Source organism: Molossus molossus, unplaced genomic scaffold (assembly GCF_014108415.1).
Source record: "Molossus molossus isolate mMolMol1 unplaced genomic scaffold, mMolMol1.p scaffold_m16_p_1, whole genome shotgun sequence".
Taxonomy (NCBI): Eukaryota; Metazoa; Chordata; class Mammalia; order Chiroptera; family Molossidae; genus Molossus; species Molossus molossus.
Window position 1 is genome coordinate 73,283,424 of NW_023425344.1, and position 21,848 is coordinate 73,305,271.

At 35.7% G+C, this 21,848-nt stretch overlaps 1 protein-coding gene across 12 annotated transcripts in view; it reads left to right on the forward strand.

Annotated features, from left to right (window-relative positions):
- PDLIM5 (PDZ and LIM domain 5) overlaps positions 1 to 21,848 on the forward strand; it is a 205,750-nt gene that overhangs the window by 21,183 nt on the left and 162,719 nt on the right. The window contains exon 1 of one of the 12 annotated variants that reach the window (XM_036263354.1): positions 15,646 to 15,707. The exons of the other annotated variants lie outside the window; for them this stretch is intronic. Coding sequence (XP_036119247.1) covers positions 15,705 to 15,707 — 3 coding nt within the window. The 5' untranslated portion in view covers positions 15,646 to 15,704. Of the gene's footprint in view, positions 1 to 15,645; positions 15,708 to 21,848 lie in introns of those variants that run through there. 12 annotated transcript variants of the gene reach the window in all.

Genomic DNA, 21,848 nt, shown 5'->3' on the forward strand with positions numbered 1-21,848 from the left:
AACAGCAAAATTCAAGTGGCTGAAGACTGATGGGGAGAGTGGTAAGAGATGTTTTTAGAGAGTTGAGGGTAGTTCTTTTCCAATATTAGTCATATTAAAATTTACAGACGATTAGTAGATAGGACAGAAAAGTTTTTCCTTGAGATTAAAATAAGATCTTTGTCAACATAGAGTTTTTTGTTTGTTTTTGGAACACAGTACAGAGTACTGCGGCTACAAGGTAATCATTTTCTCTGAAGACTGAAAAGTGGTTACATTGTTATTTCATTCAGGACTGATGTTAATTTTTAATAGTATTTAAGGTTTAACATGTAAATAATTGGTATTTGTATTACTGTGGTTTTTGTAGGAAGAGTAATTGATTATAATGAGAGGTGGGGTCAGATTAAATGTAGTTAGTGTTCAGTGATAACTTTTATGGAGTGATGACAATTTATTTAATTTTATTGCTATCACCATTTCAATAATATTCACTTTCAAGGTTTGGTCTCAGTACATTGGACGTTCATTAAAACATTTCATTTAAAGCTGGCAGGAATGACCTTTTGAAGTCAGCTGATTTATCGGTTGATCTGGTAATCATAGTCTAATGTTGGCTTCTCTTATAGTCACTGGGACTGTTTCTGTTCAATTTTTAAATAAAAATAGCTAAATATTTTCTTGGGGAGGGGAAGTTTTTTCAGTGTTTTTATTTTATCATTATCATTAAATCTTCACTCTTTTTAAGGTTTAAGTTTTATTACCACTGCACAGTTGCATAAGTTATCCTAATTAAAAGTGTCATAATCAACTGTATAATACTTTTTGTCAGTGAAACTCTACCCTTTTTATTTGCTTGAAGGAGCAAGAAATATTATAAACAGAACTTTTCTCATCAAAGGAAATTACTATGTAAATTACAGATTTATTTTAATACAGAGCTTTTCTAAATTCAATCTAATGGTAAAACTCTGAATGTAATATAGATGATGTGTCTCTCTAGAGTTAATAACAGTTTTAAAACTTATTTTTCAGTGATTTTGTGAAGCATTTAGTTTCTTTAACAAAATGTGAAGGTTGATTGAGGCTGTACAAGTAAGGTCTTGTGCTGGTTCGGTTTTTGGTAATTTTGCAAATGTAGCAGACTCGAGTGTCGTGATCAGATTTAGCCTTCACTGGAAATGAGTATGATTTGTTTGCATTGGGGTTAATTTTTTTAACCTTAATAAAGTCATTGTCTTTCTTTAAGAAGGAAAATAAAAGTAAAAATCAATAGGACAAAAGTAGAATGGTTGTACTTGGGGACTAGGGAAGATGGATATGGTGAATTATTTAATGGTTATAGAGTTGCAGTTTTGCAAGATGAAAAGTTCTGGAGGTCTGTTGCCCAACAATGTGACTATATTTACCACTACTGAACTGTAGACTTAAAAACGGTTAAGATGAGCCTGGCCTGTGTGGCTCAGTGGTTGACGTCGACCCATGCACCAAGAGGTCGCCAGTTCGATTCCCGGTCAGGGCACATGCCTGGGTTGTGGGCCAAATTTCCAGTGGTGGGGGACATGAAGGAGGCAGCCGATTGACGTTCTCTCTCATCGAAGTCTCTCTCTCCCTCTCCCTTCCCCTCTCTCTCTAAACAATAAAGAAAAACATTTTTTAAAAATGGTTAAGATGATTTAAAAAATAGGAGAAAACTATGGCATATTAAACTGCTGGATTTTTTTTTTGATCAACAGAAAATGATCAGCTTTATAAACCTTGCTATTTCTTGTAGGTATTACAGATACAAATTTAAGAAAAGATTTTTTTTCTTGAACTTGCCAACAGTTTGAATAGCATTTAGATAGGAATGAACAGACAGAAAATTATTATTGACTTTTACTTGAACTTGTAGAATCTAAAATTTAACAGCAGGGATTGGTGTAATTATGGAATTGTGATTTTTTAACTAAATTGAACAGCTTTACCAGAGAATAGCCCTTAAAGACAGTGGAAAGTTTGGCAGAACTGGCAAATTACCTCCCAGTTCAGTACCTCTAAGGCAATTCAATTCTGCCTTTTCTTTTTTTTTTTAATCCTCACCTGAGGACATTTTTCCATTTTTTGTACAGATAGAGTGAGAGGGAGAGAGAGAGAGAGAGAAACATCGATGTGAAAGGGACACATCGAGTGGCTGCCACCCGCACGACCAACCAGGGCCGGGGACAAACTGCAACCAAGGTACATGCCCTTAGTGGGAACCGAACCCGAGTCTCTCCGGACCGCAGGCCAACGCTCTAACCGCTGAGCCACACTGGCCAGGGCCTGGCTTTTCTTTTAACACACATACGTAGCACAAATGTTGGATATATATTGCTCCCAGATCTTTTATACTATTAGGTAGTTCTTTTTTTTTTTCATCCTTACCCGAGGACATTTTTGCATTTATCTTCAGATAGAGCGGGAGGGGGAGAGAGAGAGAGAGAGAGAGAGAAACATCGACGTGAGAGAGACACATCAACTGGTTGCCACCCACATGACCCCAACTGGGGTGAGAACAAACTGCAACTGAGGTACGTGCCCTCAGCGGTAACCGAACCCGGGACTCTCTGGTCTGCAGGCCGACGCTCTAACCGCTGAGCCAAACCGGCCAGGGCTATTAGGTAGTTCTTGAAGTTGTATGATACCCGAACTAAAAACAAAATATGTCCTAAATATGCCTATATATCTGATGAGTATGAATAAAGTACGGATGTACTTGACAATTTAGTATTATTGGCGAACACACTAAAACCTTATCAATGCTCAACATGCTTACATAGCACACATATATGTGAGAAAGCCAGTGTTGTGTTTTACTTGTGACCAACTGGAGTCATTCCCTTTGTTTGTTTTTTTTGTTTTTTTTTAATATGTCTTTATTATTTTTTAGAGAGATAGGAACATCAATGTGAGATAGAAACATTTATTTGCTGCCTCCTGCACACCCCTTCTGGGGAATGAGCCTGAAACCTGGGCATGCGTCTGACATGAGAATTGAACTGCGTCCTTTCAGTGCATGGGGCGATGCTCATTCCACTGAGCCACAACGACCGGGCCCTTTGTTTCTTTTATAGTTTTGTAACATTACTTCTTTTTTTTTTTTATCCTCACCCAAGGACATTTTTGCATTCATCTTGAGACAGAGTGGGAGGGAGAGAGGGAGGAAGAGGGAGAGAGAGAAACATCGATGTGAGAGACACATTGAGTGGTTGCTACCCACACAACCCCAACTGGGGCCTGGGACAAGCTGCAACTGAGGTACGTGCCCTCAGTGGGAACCAAACCCGGGCCTCTGTGTTCCGTGGGCCGACGCTCTAATCGCTGAGCCAAACCGACCAGGGCTGTAACATTATTTCTGATTGGATATTTTTGTAATTCTGATATTTTGAATGTTTTAGCTTGGGTGGATAAGATTTTCACTTCATTTTTTTAGGTAACAAACCTCTCTTCCCACTCCTTTCCACCTTAAAAATACAGTCTGTAGAATTATGAACTGCTCTATTTTAATTAACAGTTGTTCCCTCACTCTTTTCTTTTGTAAATAGTAATTTATAACAATATAAATTTCAGGGCCAGTAAAAGGCAAAAAGGCAATTTAGTTAATACAAGTTAGTGAATTTTGGCATGTAGTCTAGCCTGGAGATGCACTCTGCAACCTTACTGAACTTTTCTTGTGTATTTAATTTGAAAAATATTATAATATATATATACACATATACACACACACACACACACACACACATTCTAATTGAAACTGTGTAGGAATAATGACAGCAAGAAAAGCTAAAAACAAAACAAAACACCCTACCAAACCTGAAATCCAGTTACCCAGAAAACTACTGTGGACATTTCACTGACATTCTTCATATAACAAGATGCTCGTTTGATCTTCTTCCATCATCAGTATGTAAAGATTTTTTATCACCATTTTTTTGGCTTGTTTTATTTTATTCTACTCTATTGGCTTCATACTTAAATGTTTTCAGTTTATATATTGATGGTTTAGAAGAGGAGTAACAAATACAGAGGCAGGATATCAAGGTGCTTAGGAGTATATTCTCTGAGCTAGCCATCGTGTGTTCCTATCCTAATACCAACACTTCATTCACTTCTCTGTGATGTGGAGCAAGTTATAAAACTTCTCTGGGACTCTGCTTTCTTATCTGTAAAATGGAGTTATTAATAGTATACTTATATTGTAGGATTGCTGTGAAGATTGAGTTCATATTTTATAAGTACTTGAAATACTTGACAGAGTGCATGCAGTATAAATATAAACCATTTTTTGTTATTACTATGGAGTTGCGGTTGCTAATATTTTAGGATAGAGGTATGTTTCAAATGATTTTAGGTTTTAGTCCAAGCATCCATGTATATTTCTTTGTAAGTTAGTTCCCTATCTGTACAAAATTTTGTGTACATTATTTTGTGTCTGTTGGATGGCGGTGGGGTGAGAAGAGTGTGGTAGAAAGGAAGTTTTGGGTTTCAGAGTCCTGGATAGAGTTACTATTGGCAGTTATCCATGCTTTTCTGGCCATATCGCCTTTGGCATATCTTGGGTGGCCTTTGACTAGAGCTGCTCTAAGTAGAGCCAGCCCTGCTATATTCTGGAATCTAGGGAATTGTTTTAAAGGTTCTCAACCCAGAGCCAATAAAAGGCAATTTAGTTAATACAAGTTAGTGAATTTTGGCATGTAGTCTAGCCTGGAGATGCACTCTGTAACCTTACTGAACTTTACTTGATTTGTGTGTTTAAGCATTCTTAAAGCATTAATAGTGGGCTGTGTTATTTGAGAGACACTTCCTTTTTTGGAAGTGGCCTTTTGATTTCTCCATTTTTATAGGTTTTCTTTTTTTAAGTTGAAATTTAGAGGAAAAAAGAAGCTGTGACTTTTAGGTTTAAATTTTAAGGTTTTTAAAAAATGGCTTAGAAGAGAATAGATGTAATGAAACAAAAAATATTTAAGAAAATTTGGCCTGTGGTTACATATATTTGTAAAACTTTATTTTGGTATAGTCTTCTGTGAACCCCTTCAAGTCACTGAGAAGTTATTAATCAAATGAACCTGTTTTCTAATAGTCATGGTTTCATTTTTTTGTTAAGTATTCATGTAAAATATTGTTTGATTTCTGACTACTAATTTTTATGTATGTTCCACTCTTGACAATCAAGTCAGGCACATAGGAAGTTAAAGAAACTTGCTGTGACCAGTAGAAAATGTTTAGTGTATTGTACAATTACAGCTATACCAGGTCATAGTGAAATTCAGTCTGGCTGGGAGTGTAAGGCCACTGGTTGAAATTTATAGTGTAAGTGATTTCTAGAAACATTGGTGTCTTTCATTTTGTAAAACATACCACACCACTATTTCAGTATACTTTTTTTTTTTTCTTAATTCTTTCCCAAAATGGCCCTTTAAAGGAGTTTGATGAGGAGCTATATAAAGTATATTGGATTGTTTTCAACGTAAGCCATGATGAATAGCTAAATTATTCTTAGATTATTTAATCTTGTATTAAGATAGGTAAGATACAGATAAAATAGTCTAACATATCTTTTGATATGTTTCACATATAACCTATTTATTTATTCTCATTCATATTGTCATCATTTTATGGTATTTGTCTTTGCTTTGATTCTGGTTTTTTAATACTGGCAGAAATATATTGGCAAAGGTTGTTGGAAGTCTGATTTTCAAGCTTCTGTATAAAACTTTCCACTGCCTTTCACCAGCTTTTGAGTTTTTCTTGCTCTTGGAGAAAATGTCACTAGGAGGAGTGGGAAGAAGAAAAAAAGGACGAGTTTTAGAGGAGGCTAGAGATAAAGCTCATTTAATAGTGGGTCACTAAATCAACAATGGTTAACTTTCAGTTTAACTTATTTTTAAACAATTTTTTTAAACTCTACCTCTTTTACTCATTACGATGACTTTTTAGGTAAATATGGGCCACAGAGGATCTACATAAGGATCATTAGGGTTAAGTAATTCTGGATCACACGTAATTTGTACATAATAATTTTCTGTGTTTTAATGGACCTTCCTCATAAAAAAGTAAAATCCAGTAAGTGTTACTTTGAATTACCTACCTCCTTTATTGAAATATCCCATCCTGTTAAGGTCTTGATTTTAGGAACTGAATGAGTTTACGAACTAAATGAAACACTTTAGGTGTTTTAAACAGGACATTTTAATACAAGGAATCGGTGAACAAATTTTGGTAGAATAGAGAAGTAAAACAGGGTATGGCAGGGCAGTCTAGAGATGAGCAACAGCAGGAAACCATTGCCATCCTTAGGACCAAGAGAAACAGTAGGAAGATGTGGTGTTATCAGCACCTGGACAGAGGGCTAATTGACAAGAGCTAAAACCATAAAGAGGAACCTGTCCAGAGCTGGGATCTTGCAGCTGCGGCCTACTCACTAGGTGTGAAACCACAGACGAAGTAGAAAGGGGGAAAATACCAAGCCTTTTTCTCCTCTTTCTACCCTCCAGACCTCTGCCATTGTGTCCTTTACTACTGGGATCTGCCCTAATAGCCAGAGCAAGGGAGCTTGGGGAATATAGTTCCTTACCATACAGAGAGGACAGATAAGGGCAAGGTGTTGATCTGAGAGCAAATAGATAAATGACTGGCACAGACAATACAAAACATGTTGATATTTTCCTCCTGGAAACAGATATTATTAGTCCTTTCATGTTTTATTCTAAGAAACTCCTCTTCCCCCAGATCCTTTGTAAAAGATGGAAATAATTATGGTGTATATGGCCTCAGTTTTTAGGAACTTTTTCTATTTAATGGAATTAAATGGATAATATGTTTGTGCATGCATTTTTGTCAGTCTCTTCATTTTTATTGCTTATGTATTTTGGATACACAAAGTTTATCATTTTCATTTGTTCATATCTTTTTCTTAATTTTTTAACATTTCCTCAAAGATTAGAAAGTCAGTTCCCCTGAGATATTTAATAAATATTCTTTCCTGTCATCTGCTTTTTCTAGGTTTTCAACATTTTAAAACTCTGCAATCCATCTGGAATTAATTTTGGTGTGAGGCTGATGTGTTGGTTTAAAATATGTTTTGATGGACTTTCTTTTTTTTTTTTTTTTTAGAGAGAGAGAAAGTGAGGGAGAGATAGAAACATCGATGTGAGAGAGAAACATAGACAGGCTGCCTCCTGCATGCTTTCCACTGTGGATCGAGCCGGCAACCTGGGCATGTGCCCTGACTGGAAATTGAACTGGGACCTCTCAGTCCATGGACGATACTTAGTCCACTGAGCTGCACTGGCCAGGTGATACATTATTTTAAAGACAATTAAACAGTGTGTTTTGAATAATTACCAATGCTTTGAGAATCTATCTTTCTTTTTCAATTGCCTTGTCTATGTTGGGTCTTTAAATTTAGTAGATAGTGATATATAGTAATATTTCAAAATTTACTTGAAGTATTATCCTTGCCAATTCCTTAATTTATTGACTAAAGTATACTTCCATTTTTAAATAGTGGCTATCCAAAGGCATTTTGCCTTCCCTTTATTTTTATTTATTAATTTGTTTTTGTTACAGATGTTTCTCATTTTTCCCCCATTGACACCCTCTTCCCTTTCCCCCCGCCCCATCCCCAGCTTTGTTGTCTATGTTCATTGGTCATGCATACATGCATATAAGTTCTGTGGTTTATCTCTTCCCCCCAATGCCCCCTCCTCTGAGGCTTGTCAGTTTGTACCTCACGTCTATGTCTCTTTGTTCATCAGTTTGTTTAGTTCATTATATTACACAAATAAGTGAGATCATGTGATATTTGTCTTTCTCTGCTTGGCTTGTTTTGCTTAGCATAATACTCTCCGGGTCCCTCCATGCCATCTCAAAGGATAAGAGATCTTTCTTACTTACAGCTGCATAGTACTCCATTGTGTACATGTACCACAGCTTTTTTATCCACTCATCTACTGATGGACACTTGGGTTGTTTCCAGATCTTAGCTATTGTAAATAGTGCTGCTATGAACATAGTGGTACATATATTCTTTCTGATTGGTGTTTCAGGTTTCTTAGGGTATATTCCTAGAAGTGGGATCGCTGGGTCAAATTGCCTTCCTTTTTTTAAAAAATATGTTTGTTTGTTTTTTTTAATTGATTTTTTTAGAGAGCGAGGAAGGGAGAGACAGACAGAAACATTGATGTGAGAGAGAAACATTGATCAGCTGCCTCCTGCACTTCCCCTACTGGAGATTGAGCCCAAAACCTGGACATGTGGCCTGACCGGGAAATGAACCAGGACTTCTCAGTCCATGGGACGAAGCTCAATCCACTGAGTCACACCGGCTGGGTGCCTTCCTTTTCTTTTAAATGAAAATGTTTAGGATGTCATGTTGTGATTTGGGTTAATTTTAAGACCTTTGGATATTAACTAACAAATGTCAGTATTGATACATGCATCTCTGTTTATTGCTTGTTATGTGCAGGTCCAGAAAAGACTGTTATGATTTTCATTTTTTAACATTTACTTTAGTTGTGGGAGGGTAAAGTGATTGTGGTGAGTAATGAGTGTCTAATTTGAACTTGGCCTTTTAAAATCAGTTGCTGTAATCATTAATCTGGTAATTGTGGTATGGAACATTGTCTCAATTTAGTAGACGGGTAAAAGAATGTGAAGAGAAAGTAAGGGTAGATCACTTAATTCTTAATTCCTTACCTTTTCCTTGATGAATTTATTGACTTGTAATGAGGATAGTGGAACTCTGAAAATCTCTAAATAGAGAGGTCATTACTTTTTTTGTTGTTAGTCCTCACCCAAGGATATTTTTTTCATTAATTTTTAGATAGAGTGGAAGGGAGAGAGGGAGAGAGAGAAACATTGATGTGAGAGAGACACATCAATTGGTTACCTCCTGAACGACCCCAACCAGGATTAGGGATTGAACCTGCAACCCAGGTATGTGCCCTTGACCAGAAATTAAACCTGAGACTCTTCGGTCCTCTGGCCGACACTCTAACCACTGAACCAAACTGGCCATGGCATAGATGTTATCACTTTTATTTTATTTGCTTCTTAAATGTAGTGCATTATTATGAAGTGTTTGTATAGTGATTGAATGGTTACTTAGCATTTTAAAAAATTGTGTTGTAAAGGAGTGTGAATGAGGATAGATGTGTTTAAACTCAGTATCAGAAAACATTCTGAAAAACTAGCCTCTCATAGTTTTTTTTGTTTTTTTTTTTTAATTTTTTTTATTAATTAGAGAGAGAGAAGGAGAAAGATTGGTTTATTCCACCTGTCCATGCACTTGGTTGCCTCCTGTATGTGCCCTGACTGGGGATTGAACCCGCAACCTTGGCATGATGGGATGATGCTCCAGCCAAACGAGCTACCTGGCCAGGGCCTATACATTTCTTAAATCTATTTTAATCTATAACTTCCTCTTCCATGGTTCTTTATTTCTCAAAATTTTATGTTAAAAAAAACTGGATCAGTTTTGTTACAAAAAACATTTTACTTGAAGGAAAACTTTGTTACAGAAACACAGCAGTAGTTCAACCTAAGTGTTTTCTAGATTTGTCATTTGTTTACTATATGTTCATGATTTTTACCATTACCTAGATTTGATTTTTGCTTAGTATTTACATGATTACTGTCCTGCTTTAAAACCAAAATTTATACTTGATTATCATTCTAATTATTTACATTAATGATATCATGGATTTGTGTTGGTTATATTTTAAAATACATGTTAAAATGAATTTATCAAGATAAAACTATTTGTGTACCATTTAAAATCATCTTGAATACCACATGTTAGGAAACACTGCTTTAATATTAATGCCTCTTCTCCTTATTCCCATACTCACCTCCTGTGTTGAAATCTAATCAGTTACCCCAAGAGGGACCAATTTGAAACCTTAGATAAATTTCTTGCATGTCTCCACAAACAGGGTACGTTCTGTGCACAGTATGGTTTTACTAGAACACTGCTAGTGAGGTGTGTTACCAACCTAAGATCATGGTCTAGCCAGCTCAGCATTTCTTATCTTTCAGGTTCAAATTCCAGTACGTGTGACATGTAATTTTATAGAGGAAAGAAAAAAAAGACAAACAACAACAACAACTCTAGGAATCTGGTTCTGGATTGTCATTGAAATCTTCAGTTTATTGTTGAAAATGGAGTTCAGTAATGGCTGAAAACATGTCTCTTTCTGTTGAATAGAAATTAACCTTTAGGGAAATTGAACTTTAGGGAAAGTTCAATTTGAAGATTATAAATTAAGAAAACGGATTTTCTTTAGTTTCTAAAAATTTGTAGAGAAGGCATTTCAATAAAATAATGTGTTTAAAAATATATGAACATGGGGAAAATAGAATTTATTAATTTACTTTATGTGTCAATATGTTTAAGTTTTATGTGTAAGAATTATTCTTGTTGATATATCAAAGTAAATACACTGTAAATAACTTTCAGAGTTCTTATACATTCTTAGTTGTCTCTTAAATGTTGCTCTATAGAGTTATTATTCTTATTTTATAAACTAGGAAGCTTAGGGAAGTCCAAAGAAATCATGTGACTTGCCCATAGACACACAGCTAGTCAAAGTTGATGAGGAGAACCATGTAGAGATCTGTTTTATACCATAGTGAAGGCCTTGGACTTAAAGTCAGATGCTCTGGACCTAGTGCTGTTTATTAGATAAACTGTATAAGCTTGGATAATTTATTTCAAATAACTAAGCAACAATCTTTCTCATTGTAAGTTGGGATAATTTGCGACAAAACTTTCTTGAGAATGAAGTCAAATAATGTGTAAGTAAAAGCAATGTGAAATTTAAAACAATTTACAAAATAGGTTCTCTTGAAAGTTCATATTAATATTTTAGTCATTTTGGTAACATAATCCTTAATAAGTACTTAGAAATAAGGATTCATTGCCTTTTTAAAAAGTTTTCATAGGAATCTAAGTAATAAAATTAGGTGAAAGGCATTTCTGTATATTTTCTATCACATTTCAGTTTCTGTGGATCTCCTTTTTCTGTTTTGGGAAATTCAACGTACATTCATTCAGTTGGTGAATTTTGATAGGCTCTGGGAGTACAAAATGAATAAGATATATTTTATTTCCTTGAAAAGATGAGATCAGTGATATGGTAGATACAGGCTTAAATAAACAAGTGAATTTCAGCAGAGCATGCACATGCTTTATTGGAGGATCGAAGAGTGCCATGAGAGTTTGGGGGAGAGATCAGTTATAACTGTATGATATCATGTTCAGGAGAAGACTCATTCCTAATGCTTATCTGGACATGGGAGGTTATGCCCATGTGGAGCTGTTGGACAATACGTTGTCATGAGTGGCTTTGTTGAAGAGAAAAGGGATAGATAAAAGGGAGTTCAGCGGAGTGCAAGGGGTTTTCAACCCCCACCAGGTGTGTCTCTGCTATTGAGAGGGAGGGTGCTTCGTGAAGGAGAGGAGTGGAAGGGGAAAGAAGCTCATGTTTTGAGAGTAGAGGCGCAGGTGAATACATGACTTGATAGCAGGACAGACAAAAGTACAAATCTGTACTTTTGTATGTTTGATTCTTGCCAAATCTTATTTGTCTTCTGTTGTCTATCTTGGCTAGTTTTCAAGGTTATTTCTTTTAGGCTTATTCATTTAGTCATGTTAGTACTCTAGGATTCTAACTGTGATATGTCTCCCTTTGATTATATATTATTATTGTGCTAGAGTTATGTCATTAAGTGTGATAAAAATATTGTATAAATAAAAGCATTTGTTTCACATACTGCCTGGCCAGTATACATGGTGTGGCAAAAGCAGGTTTACAGCTGTGAGTATGCAAAACACAGAGTTTATTCTTGCATTATTATTTATTAATTATAGTATTATTTTTCATATGAACAACTGTAAACTGACTTTTGCTCCACCCTGTATGATGCAGTTGGGAAATTATGTGGTTGAAGTGAGTGAACTGGCACATAAATCTTATGCTTAAGGAGTATTATAATCTCCAATGGTTCTTCTACCTCTTAAAAAACAAATCATGTGACATCTATATGGGGAAAGGCCAAAAGAATATGAATCTGGGCTAAGGATATTTAGGAAATCTCAGAGGTCTTCAAGGTCAGGAATGCACAGCTGGGGTGTCACTGTGTTTCTGTGAGATCCCTTAGATTCACCTGTTAAATGAATCCTGTGCATCTAAATTTTGTCACCATTATATTATTTATATTTTTATGTACCAATCACTCAGTACAGATCTGTAGATAACTGCCTGTAAATATCTAGCTTAGTGGTAGCATTTCTTTCCTTAAAATAGTCTTTACATTTTTTTTTTTTTTTTTAATCCTCACCCGAGGACATTTTTGCATTTTTTGTTCAGACAGAGCGGGAGGGAGAGAGAGGAAGAGAGAGAGAGAGAAACATCGATGTGAAGGGACACATCGAGTGGCTGCCACCCACACGACCAACCAGGGCCGGGGACAAACTGCAACCGAGGTACGTGCCCTTAGCGGGAACCGAACCCGGGTCTCTCTGTACTGCAGGCCGACGCTCTAACCGCTGAGCCAAACCGGCAAGGGCTACATTTTTTTTTGAAACACATAATCAAATGATAAAGGATAGTATTAGATAAGGATCCTTTAACTTTTGATAAATTATATAAGATATTATATTTAGCCTCTAGATAAAGATGCTATACTTCTTTACAGAGTTAAGGCTCTAGGAGAAAAAGATCTTTTGTGAGTAGGATATATTGAATCTTAGACCACGAGTAAGCTCTCTAGACTACAATGCTGAGATTACTTTTCTTATAAGAAAGTTTTGGGTGACAAACACTGCAGTCTTACTATCTAATACTTTTCATGCTCTTTCTTTGTTACTACCAGTACCCTCTTTTTTTGAGGGGGGAGGTAACAGTGTACCCAGCTAAGAGATTACCTTTGTAGACTCAGTGCAGTACAATCTAAGTAGATGTTTGCTAAGCTCTATTTCTCTATTTTCCCTGAGTCAGGAGCATCCCTCCACCCCCATTCCCTACTGACTTCCTTCTTATCCTTAGCAGGAAAGTGGACATGGTGCTTGGACTTTCTTGCTACTATTTGTGACAATTAGAAAGTAAAAGAAATCTATGTATATGGGCAACTGAGGGTAAAGAAAGAAGGAGCCTGGGGTAGTGATGTTATTCTGGAGCTGCCTTGGACTGCCTACCTTTGCATTTCTCCTTATGTGAAGAAAATACTTTTTTTTAAAAATTAACACTACTGTAGAAGAGTTTTTTGGTATATGCAGCTGAATGTAGTCTTAACTTTGATTGCATAAGAAACATTTTGTTTTATCTCATCCAGAACCTTTTACTAAAAGCTGTTAGTACCTCCCTCTTAGAGATTTTGTCAGTGAACTTTGACCAGTGTAGAACTTGACCAGCTCAAATGAAGAAGTTATGAGAGGAAAAACATAATGTCATGTAACTTGAGCAGATGTATCACCAAGAATCATATGATTAAAGCTATTCTTCTTTTGAACAGTAAATTGAAAAAAACTTTGGATCTAGATAAGTTCTTACAGTGTGGTTTCTGTGAGTTGTTTGTAGTGTTCTTACCTCTTGCAGCCCAGTCATTTCTTAAAAAGGATAGCTACTGACACAGATGGCAGATGGCACACTTCCAAGTAAAATACATAAGTAAACAAACCTTTCCATGAACGTGAATCTAGACATCTCTAAAACAGAACACTGCGCATTTTAAAGTGTTTGTACTTTTTGAGTCAGTTCCGCAGCAATGCCAATTTCAGTTTAGCTATTAGACATTTCTGAGGCCTCCCGGTTGAGCATGTGTTTTGCATTTCTTCCTCTCTACCCTTTTCTTTATTGGGCTGTTTCAGTCGTCATAAAATGCCTTGCCTTTTACTAATCCAAATGCCATAAAGAATTTGCCTTAAGGGCAATTATTTCTCTATGAGTTAAGGAGGTGTAAGAATATAAGGAAGTGAAATAAACAGAGAGAACAGCTCATCTCCTTTTATGGAAAGCAATTTTGCAGGAAGAATTACTTTGTATACCTCCCATTGAGAGTCAGGCATTTCAGAAGATGTCCCTTTTGGAGTGGTCATAAAGGTGTGTTTTGGCCTGTTGATGAAATACAAACAGCCCTAGAAGATTTGGCAGTCCTTCAACCTCAGGTAGTATGCTCTTTTTAGTCATGGCGGAATACAATGGACAGTTGAGACAAGGAGTTATGGTAGCAGCTGTAACAGGCACAGGTCAGTCTGGGACACCCTGTCCCTGGTTCTAGAACTTTATAGGATGATTGGGAATGTTTGATCATTTTAGATTATATAACATGCTGTTCCTATGAATGCATATACATATATAGTATTCATACTCTGGATAGACACTTGTATATGAATGGTAAATATCATATAAATTATGAATTTATTCTTGAGTTTGGCTATCAAATAGTTAAAATTTGTTGCTTTTATGGTTTTGATTATAATGTGATCCCTACTAGTTAGGTGTAGAATGCCCAAAATATTGACTAGTATCTGATAACATCTTTTAAAACAAATACATAGTTTTTAATCTAAAAGTTAAAGTTTAATGACACTTGTAAAATATTCAAATAATATAAAAATGTACAAAGTATTAGGTAAAATTCCCGCATCCTCTTCCAACCTCCCTTCTTCCCAGATGTAATATATTCAGCATTCTACTCTTCCCTTCTGTGTTCTGAAAGTGCACCAGTCTTCCCACACAAATATATTTCTGCAACTTTTTTTTTTAAATACATATCATGAATATGTTTCCAGGTCAGTATATATAGACATTTGTCATTGATGTACTTTATGTATTTACCTATTAATTTATTTTTTTTGTTAATACTCACCCAAGGATATTTTTCCCATTGAATTTTTTTTTTTGGAGAGCAGAAAGAAGGGAGGGAAGAGGAGGGAGAGAGAAAGAGGCAGAGAGAAACATCAGTGTGAGAAAGACACATCAATCATTTCCTTCCTGCACACACTCTGACTGGGGTGGGTGATCACACCTGCAGCCCAGGTATGTGCCCTTGACTGGGAATTGAACCTGAGACCCTTTGGTGTGAAGATCGACCCTCTAACCACTGATCAACACTGGCCAGGGCTATGTACATAATTTATGTATCAAAGTGTATGACGATGTAATTATTCTTTATATCCAGAAGTTTTTTTAAATGAATATATGCTTATTCATTTCCCAATACATATGTTTACGTGGCTATTAATAACAGAAAAAATAAAATATAGTGTGGATAATCTTATTAATGAGTGTTATGATGAGTCATATGCAAATTTCAATTAAATATCATTAAGAATTTGAAAAATGACAAACATCTTTGTAAATAATGATTAAAATATTGTAAACTCAGTTTATGGTATTTTTTTATGTACTTGACTGTAAAGTAATATATGAATGATTTAGATTATATTTTAAATCTTTTAAAATTTTGACATTTACAAATATCCCTTATATTCAGTTTTTTAAAAATTAAAACTCTGTAACTGATAAAATGTTATTCAATTATACTTCAATAAAATATGTTTATTAAAGATTTATAAGTATATTAGCTAGAATTACAATCCCATTTGTTATATATTATTTATTTGTAGTATTTAAAATTCCTGACCATGTCCTTCTATATAACAGTGGATAAAGAATTGGTGAGAAGAACCAAAGGAATAGATGGTAAAAATTAATTTATTATGGATACATTATAGTTTATCTTTATAAGATTTCTCTTTATAGTATTTTAATATTATAACCCTATTTTATGTAGGCTAATAGTAAAATGTCAATGTTTCTGGTAATTATACAAATGGTAAATGTCAACTGAAGCCAGTTTAGGTTTAAAAGAAATGTGACTAGTCTGCTAATCATATAATCCATATGTGAAAAATTGAAAGATGACTCAAGAATGATCATTCAAGCCCTGGCCAGTTTGGCTCAGCGGTTAGAGCGTCAGCCTGCGGTCCGCAGAGACCCGGGTTCGGTTCCCGCTAAGGGCACGTACTTCGGTTGCAGTTTGTCCCCGGCCCTGGTTGGTCGTGCGGGTGGCAGCCACTCGATGTGTCCCTTCACATCGATGTTTCTCTCTCTCTCTCTCCCTTCCTCTCGCTCCCTCCCACTCTATCTGTACAAAAAATGGAAAAATGTCCTTGGGTGAGGATAAAAAAAAAAAAAAAAAGAATGATCATTCAAGAAGGTAAATGATTCTTTTATACTACCATTTTAATAAATAATAATATTGCAGGGATAAGTAATTCAGTAAATTAATTTGAATTCTACTCAGAAGAAGGTAGGAGTGGATTGTTAATATACCTTTTTCAGTTCTATGACTGGTTCTTTTTGTACTATATGTGAATTTTGTACCATAATATTAAAGGACTGGGTGCCATTGATTTTTATACAACTTTATCTCTAAAAAACTCTTTATTCTCCTATCACTGCTATAAAGCAACATTTTTTATACGCTATCGTAAACTTTGCTTTTGTTCACTAACATATATCCTTGATATATTGATTTATGGGTGTGGTCACTTTTTCATTGAGGAAAAAAATGCAGTGATCAGCACCTTATTCAGAGCAAAAGCCGGAAACAGGATTGATTTAATTGTCATATAGAATTTGCTCTTAAGACAAGAGACTGAACCCTCTTCTAAGCTCTTGAGCTATTCAGGTATTTGATAAAATCACATCCTTGCATACCTTCTTAACTCTGACATTGAGTATCCTTATCTGATATTTTAGAGTAAATATTATTTATAGAACCTTTTATTGTTGCTAGTTCATATTTAAGTCCTGGGACGATTTCCTTTTTTTTTTTGGACTGAGAACAAATTGAATGTTGAATAATCTCTTTGGACTGTATCTTCAGTGTTTGGCTAACTTGCATATTATATTGCTATTCCTTTATGTCTTTGGAAGTTTTTAGTGACAACTGAAGTTCATAACTTTTAAAATTGTGTTTTATTTTGTCATAGCATCAGTAAGATGAATGTCCATTTTATCATCTCTATGTCATTAAGTTAGGGTTTCTTGTGCCATGCTTAGACAATGTCCCTGGGTGTAAATATCCCATTAACATTTATCTATACTTTTGGTTTATAGGGTTAATACACAAAAAATACTATCATGGCCAGTGTGGCTCAGTGGATTGAGCATCGTTCTGTGGACTGAGAGGTCCCAGTTTGATTCCCGGTCAGGGCACATGCCCAGGTTTTGGGCTTGATCCCTAGTAAGGGGCATGCAGGAAGCAGCCAATCAATGTTTTTCTCTCACATCGATGTTTCTCTCTAAAAAATTAATAAAAACATATTTTAAAGAATTAAAAAAAATACTATCATGTTTTATTTGTTTAATAATTGTGTTGTAGCTATATTGCCAATAATAATCCTTCTTGCCTTGATAAAGGCATGTGGGGTTAGGTAGATTGGTCAGCATGGGCCAAATGTCTTTATGGACATTTGGACAAAACCAAACAAATATCAGAGACCCTTTGGCATAGACCAAATGTCTGTGGATATTTTGGACAGGACCACATGTCTGCTAATCATATTAAAGTATACATGTGTATATTATAAAATGATCACCAGAGTAAGTAAGGTTAGTTAACACATCTATCACCTCACATAATTACAATTTTTTTTCATGGCGAGAACATTTAAGATCTGTCTTAGCAACTTTCAAGTATATGATACAGTACTGTTAACTAAAGTCACCATGCTGTATATTAGGTCACCAGAACCTATTCATCTTATAACTGGATTGAGCATTTTCATTTTCTTTTTTCCATCTGTATATGTGATGTGTCTCCTTCTACTTTTTTACTTGCCAATATTCCATGGACTGAAGTAGATATTTTTATTGACGTAGAAAGAGATATAATTCCATAATCATTTTAATCACTGAATAATATTTAGTTTCATGAATGTATTATAATTTTTTAAAACTTCAAACCTTTAAGATGGCCATTTATTATTATAAAAGCTGCTGATCTAAAATAAACATCCTGCACTCTTATTCAGTGAGAGTAAGTACTTAGAGGTCTTATTACTGTGGCCAAATTTTATGTATTTTTATGGTTTTCAATAATTATTGCCAAATTTTTCTCAAGAAAGCTTTTTCTCCAACAGTGGAAGCATTTGAGAGGGCAGAAAAGCCATTAGAAGCATGCATTGATAGAATATTATAATCTACCTTCTCGATCTACACTACAGATCTTGACTAGATCACATTGTTTCTTGATTAACGTTCTTATCTCCAGGTCATTGAAACTTTTTCTCCCTCTGGTACATGTTTTTAATATATTTTAATGCTTTTATAGCTACATTTCTTTGTTCTTTTCTGCTCTGTATGCTTGAGTATTCCCACACATTTTTAGAGTTGAAACCAATGTGGCCCTCCTCAATGAATTTTATCAATTTCAGTCCTAGAGTGTAAATTTATTCTAAGCATGCAATATATTTGATATATTTGTCTTTGAATTCCAGAACATGCTGTTATGCTTGGCATATATAAATGCTTTTCCTCAGCACTGACTAGTTAAATTATGCCTGGATCAAATCGGTTTTCTTGTCTATATTTTAAAGTATATTTTTTATATTAATGCTATAATCAAAGATAATTGATGTGTTTATATCCCTAACTACTAACATATCAAAGATCCTACTTTGTTTGAGAATGTAGATGACATCAACATATACATTAAAATAATTTTTTGTTTCAGATTTTTGTAATCTCAAATGACCCAACATTATAAGCATGGTCTTATTTTACTATTTAGGATTACAGAATAAAATACTTTGTTAAACTTTAGCTTTAGATTTTTTTTTTTTTTTATCCTCACCCGAGGATGCTTTTCCATTTTTTTGTGCAGATAGAGTGGGAGGGAGAGAGAGGAAGGGAGAGAGAGAGAGAAACATCGACGTAAAGGGACACATCGAGTGGCTGCCACCCGCACGACCAACCAGGGCCGAGGACAAACTGCAACCGAAGTACGTGCCCTTAGCGGGAACCGAACCCGGGTCTCTCCGGACCGCAGGCTGACGCTCTAACCGCTGAGCCAAACCGGCCAGGGCTAGCTTTAGATTTTTGATTAAGTTATGGTAACCCATAATTATGGTTTCTTAACATCTTCTGTTAGATGGCATGGCAACAGTTAAAACAGAGCTTAGTTATTTTTTTTAAAGGTTCACTATTGTGGCCCGGAACTGTTTGGCTTAACAGTTAGAGCGAAGGCCCACAGACCAATGAGTCGTGGGTTCAATTTTGGTCAAGGGCACGTACCTCGGTTGTGGTTTGTCTCTGGCCCTGGTCGGGTCGTGCGGGAGGCAACCAGTTGATGTGTCTCTATCACATGGATGTTTCTCTCTCTCTCTCTCTCTCTCTCTCTCTCTCTCTCGCGCTCTCGCTCTTGCACTCTCTCTCTCTCTCTCTCTCTCCCCCCTCCCTCCTTCCCTCCCTCCCTCCTACTCTGTCTGATGATGAATAGAAAAATATCCTCAGGTGAGGAATAAAAAAATAAAAATAAAGGTTCAGCATTGTAATTATTTGTCTATCTTCTCTAGGCTTACAGATTTGTCCATCAAGCAGTGAAAACATAATTTCCATATAACGGACCATCTGGGATATTTAAAAAAAATCAGAAGCTTTTGAATGTTAAATGGAAATTACTAAGTAAATATATTACTTGCTTTGTAGGTAAAAACAGAAATGACTATTCTATTGCCAGTAATAGAATTCTTGTGGAAGTCTTATTGAATTGATGAATATGTAAGAGGACATTTTTATGAAGATCAGTACAAGCTGTTTTCCAGTAAAGTCTGGGGAAATGTTTTATTTTTGCAACTTGAACAGCACTAATGCAGCAGTTGAATTATTTTGGGGCTTCTTTGGCCAACACACTGGTGCCCAGAAAATGTCTGGGCTGATGGCTTGCCAGATGCACATCTGACCTAATGAAGGGAAACCAACCGACCACTCACTGCCAATTTCAGGTTCCATTTGACTTAATCCTAAAAAATAGGAGATAAATGGACAACAGCCTGCAAATCCAGTTAGTTTCAGAAAAATCGGATTTATCTAAAGTTATATCTCATGGTAGTTCCTCTATAAATTTTCACTGATGGTTAAATAAAAAACATTTAAATTTGAATTTTTCTGATTTCGAAGATTTATGCCCAGCAGGTGTGACACTTTCAAGTTCACACTAAATGAGTGAATTGGGATTTAAGATTTGCTTAAGACTATGGTGTAGGTTTTTTTTTTTTTTAAAGACTACTTCATGTATGATTTTTTTTGCTGTAGGTATTATTTTTTTCAAAGGAAAGCACTGTCAGTGGATTTAATTGAATTAACACTTCTTTGATGTTATTGGGTTCCTAGTGATATTGATGAACATTTTGTGGGCATGTCTTAACAACAGCATATTTACTGTCAATAAAATCTTTCTCTTTGTGGTTTTTTTTTTTTTTTATCCTCACCCGAGGATATTTTTCCATTTTTTGTACAGATAGAGTGGGAGGGAGAGAGAGTGAGAAACATCGACATGAAGGGACACATCGAGTGGCTGCCACCCGCACGACCAACCAGGGCCGGGGACAAACTGCAACCGAAGTACGTGCCCTTAACGGGAACCGAACCCGGGTCTCTCCAGACCGCAGGCCGATGCTCTAACCGCTGAGCCAAACTGGCCAGGGCTCTTTGTGTTTTAAAGTTGAGAAGATAATTGATTTTTTTATCCTACTAGTAATGATTGCCTTTTATTTAAAGAAGTAAAAATAATACAGACACGTAATACCAGTATCCTAATATAGGGAAAAAAAAGTAAAGGAACATCTTATATCCAATGCATTATGTAAAACCAGTTGTGTGATACAAAATTCATTTTTGAAAGATAATGAATTTACCTACTGTGATCATTTAAGATATTTTGTTTTTGTGCGTGCTTACTTTGATGTTCCTCTTAGATAAAGTGGGAAAACATCTTAGTGAATTATTTTGGAGTTCAGGCTTAAAGCTCGTTTATAGTGTGGCTTCTCTGGTCTACATATCATCACCAAGACATATACAGATCATGAAACAACTTCATTTAATAAAATGGAAATCTGTTTTATGTTAACTATATATGTTATTGCAGCATAGAAGAATGTGTGTCTAATGTGCTGGCCTCCAGTTTCAGATAATAGATTTTGGATCACTGTTAGCACCAGCACTTTTCTCTTAAAAGCTGCCAGACTAAGTGTGTAGCTACATGCAGTGAGAGTTTTAACTTGCTGGATAGCCTAAGAGGAAATTATTCGGGACTCCTTCTTGGAGAACTAAAATAGTTATTTTGCCACTGCTTAGCTAAACCTACATGTTCAGCCAGTCATCCAAAGGAAGAGTGACCTGGGCTTTGAGATCAGAGCTAAGCATTGAGAAGCCAAATATGTGTACTTTATTTTTATTTATTTATTTTTTATCCTCACCCTAGGACATTTTTCCACTTTTTGTTCAGATAGAGTGGAAGGGAGAGAGAGAAAAAAAACCCATCAATGTGAAAGGGACACATTGAGTGGCAAATCCCAACCAGGTCCAGGGACGAATCGCAACTGAGGTATGTGCCCCTGACTGGAGTCAAACCCGCGACTCATTAGTCCGTGGGCCGTCGCTCTAACCGCTGAGCCAAACCAGCCAGGGCCAAATGTGTGTACTTTAAAAAGCAGGCTCATTTGGTTTGTATCAGCAGAGAGATAATTAGTTTTACATTTATTCCTCACTCAAGTTCAATGGCTAAATTGAAAATTCGGGTATACCCAGAAGTTTTGCTTATGGCTAAAAATGAAA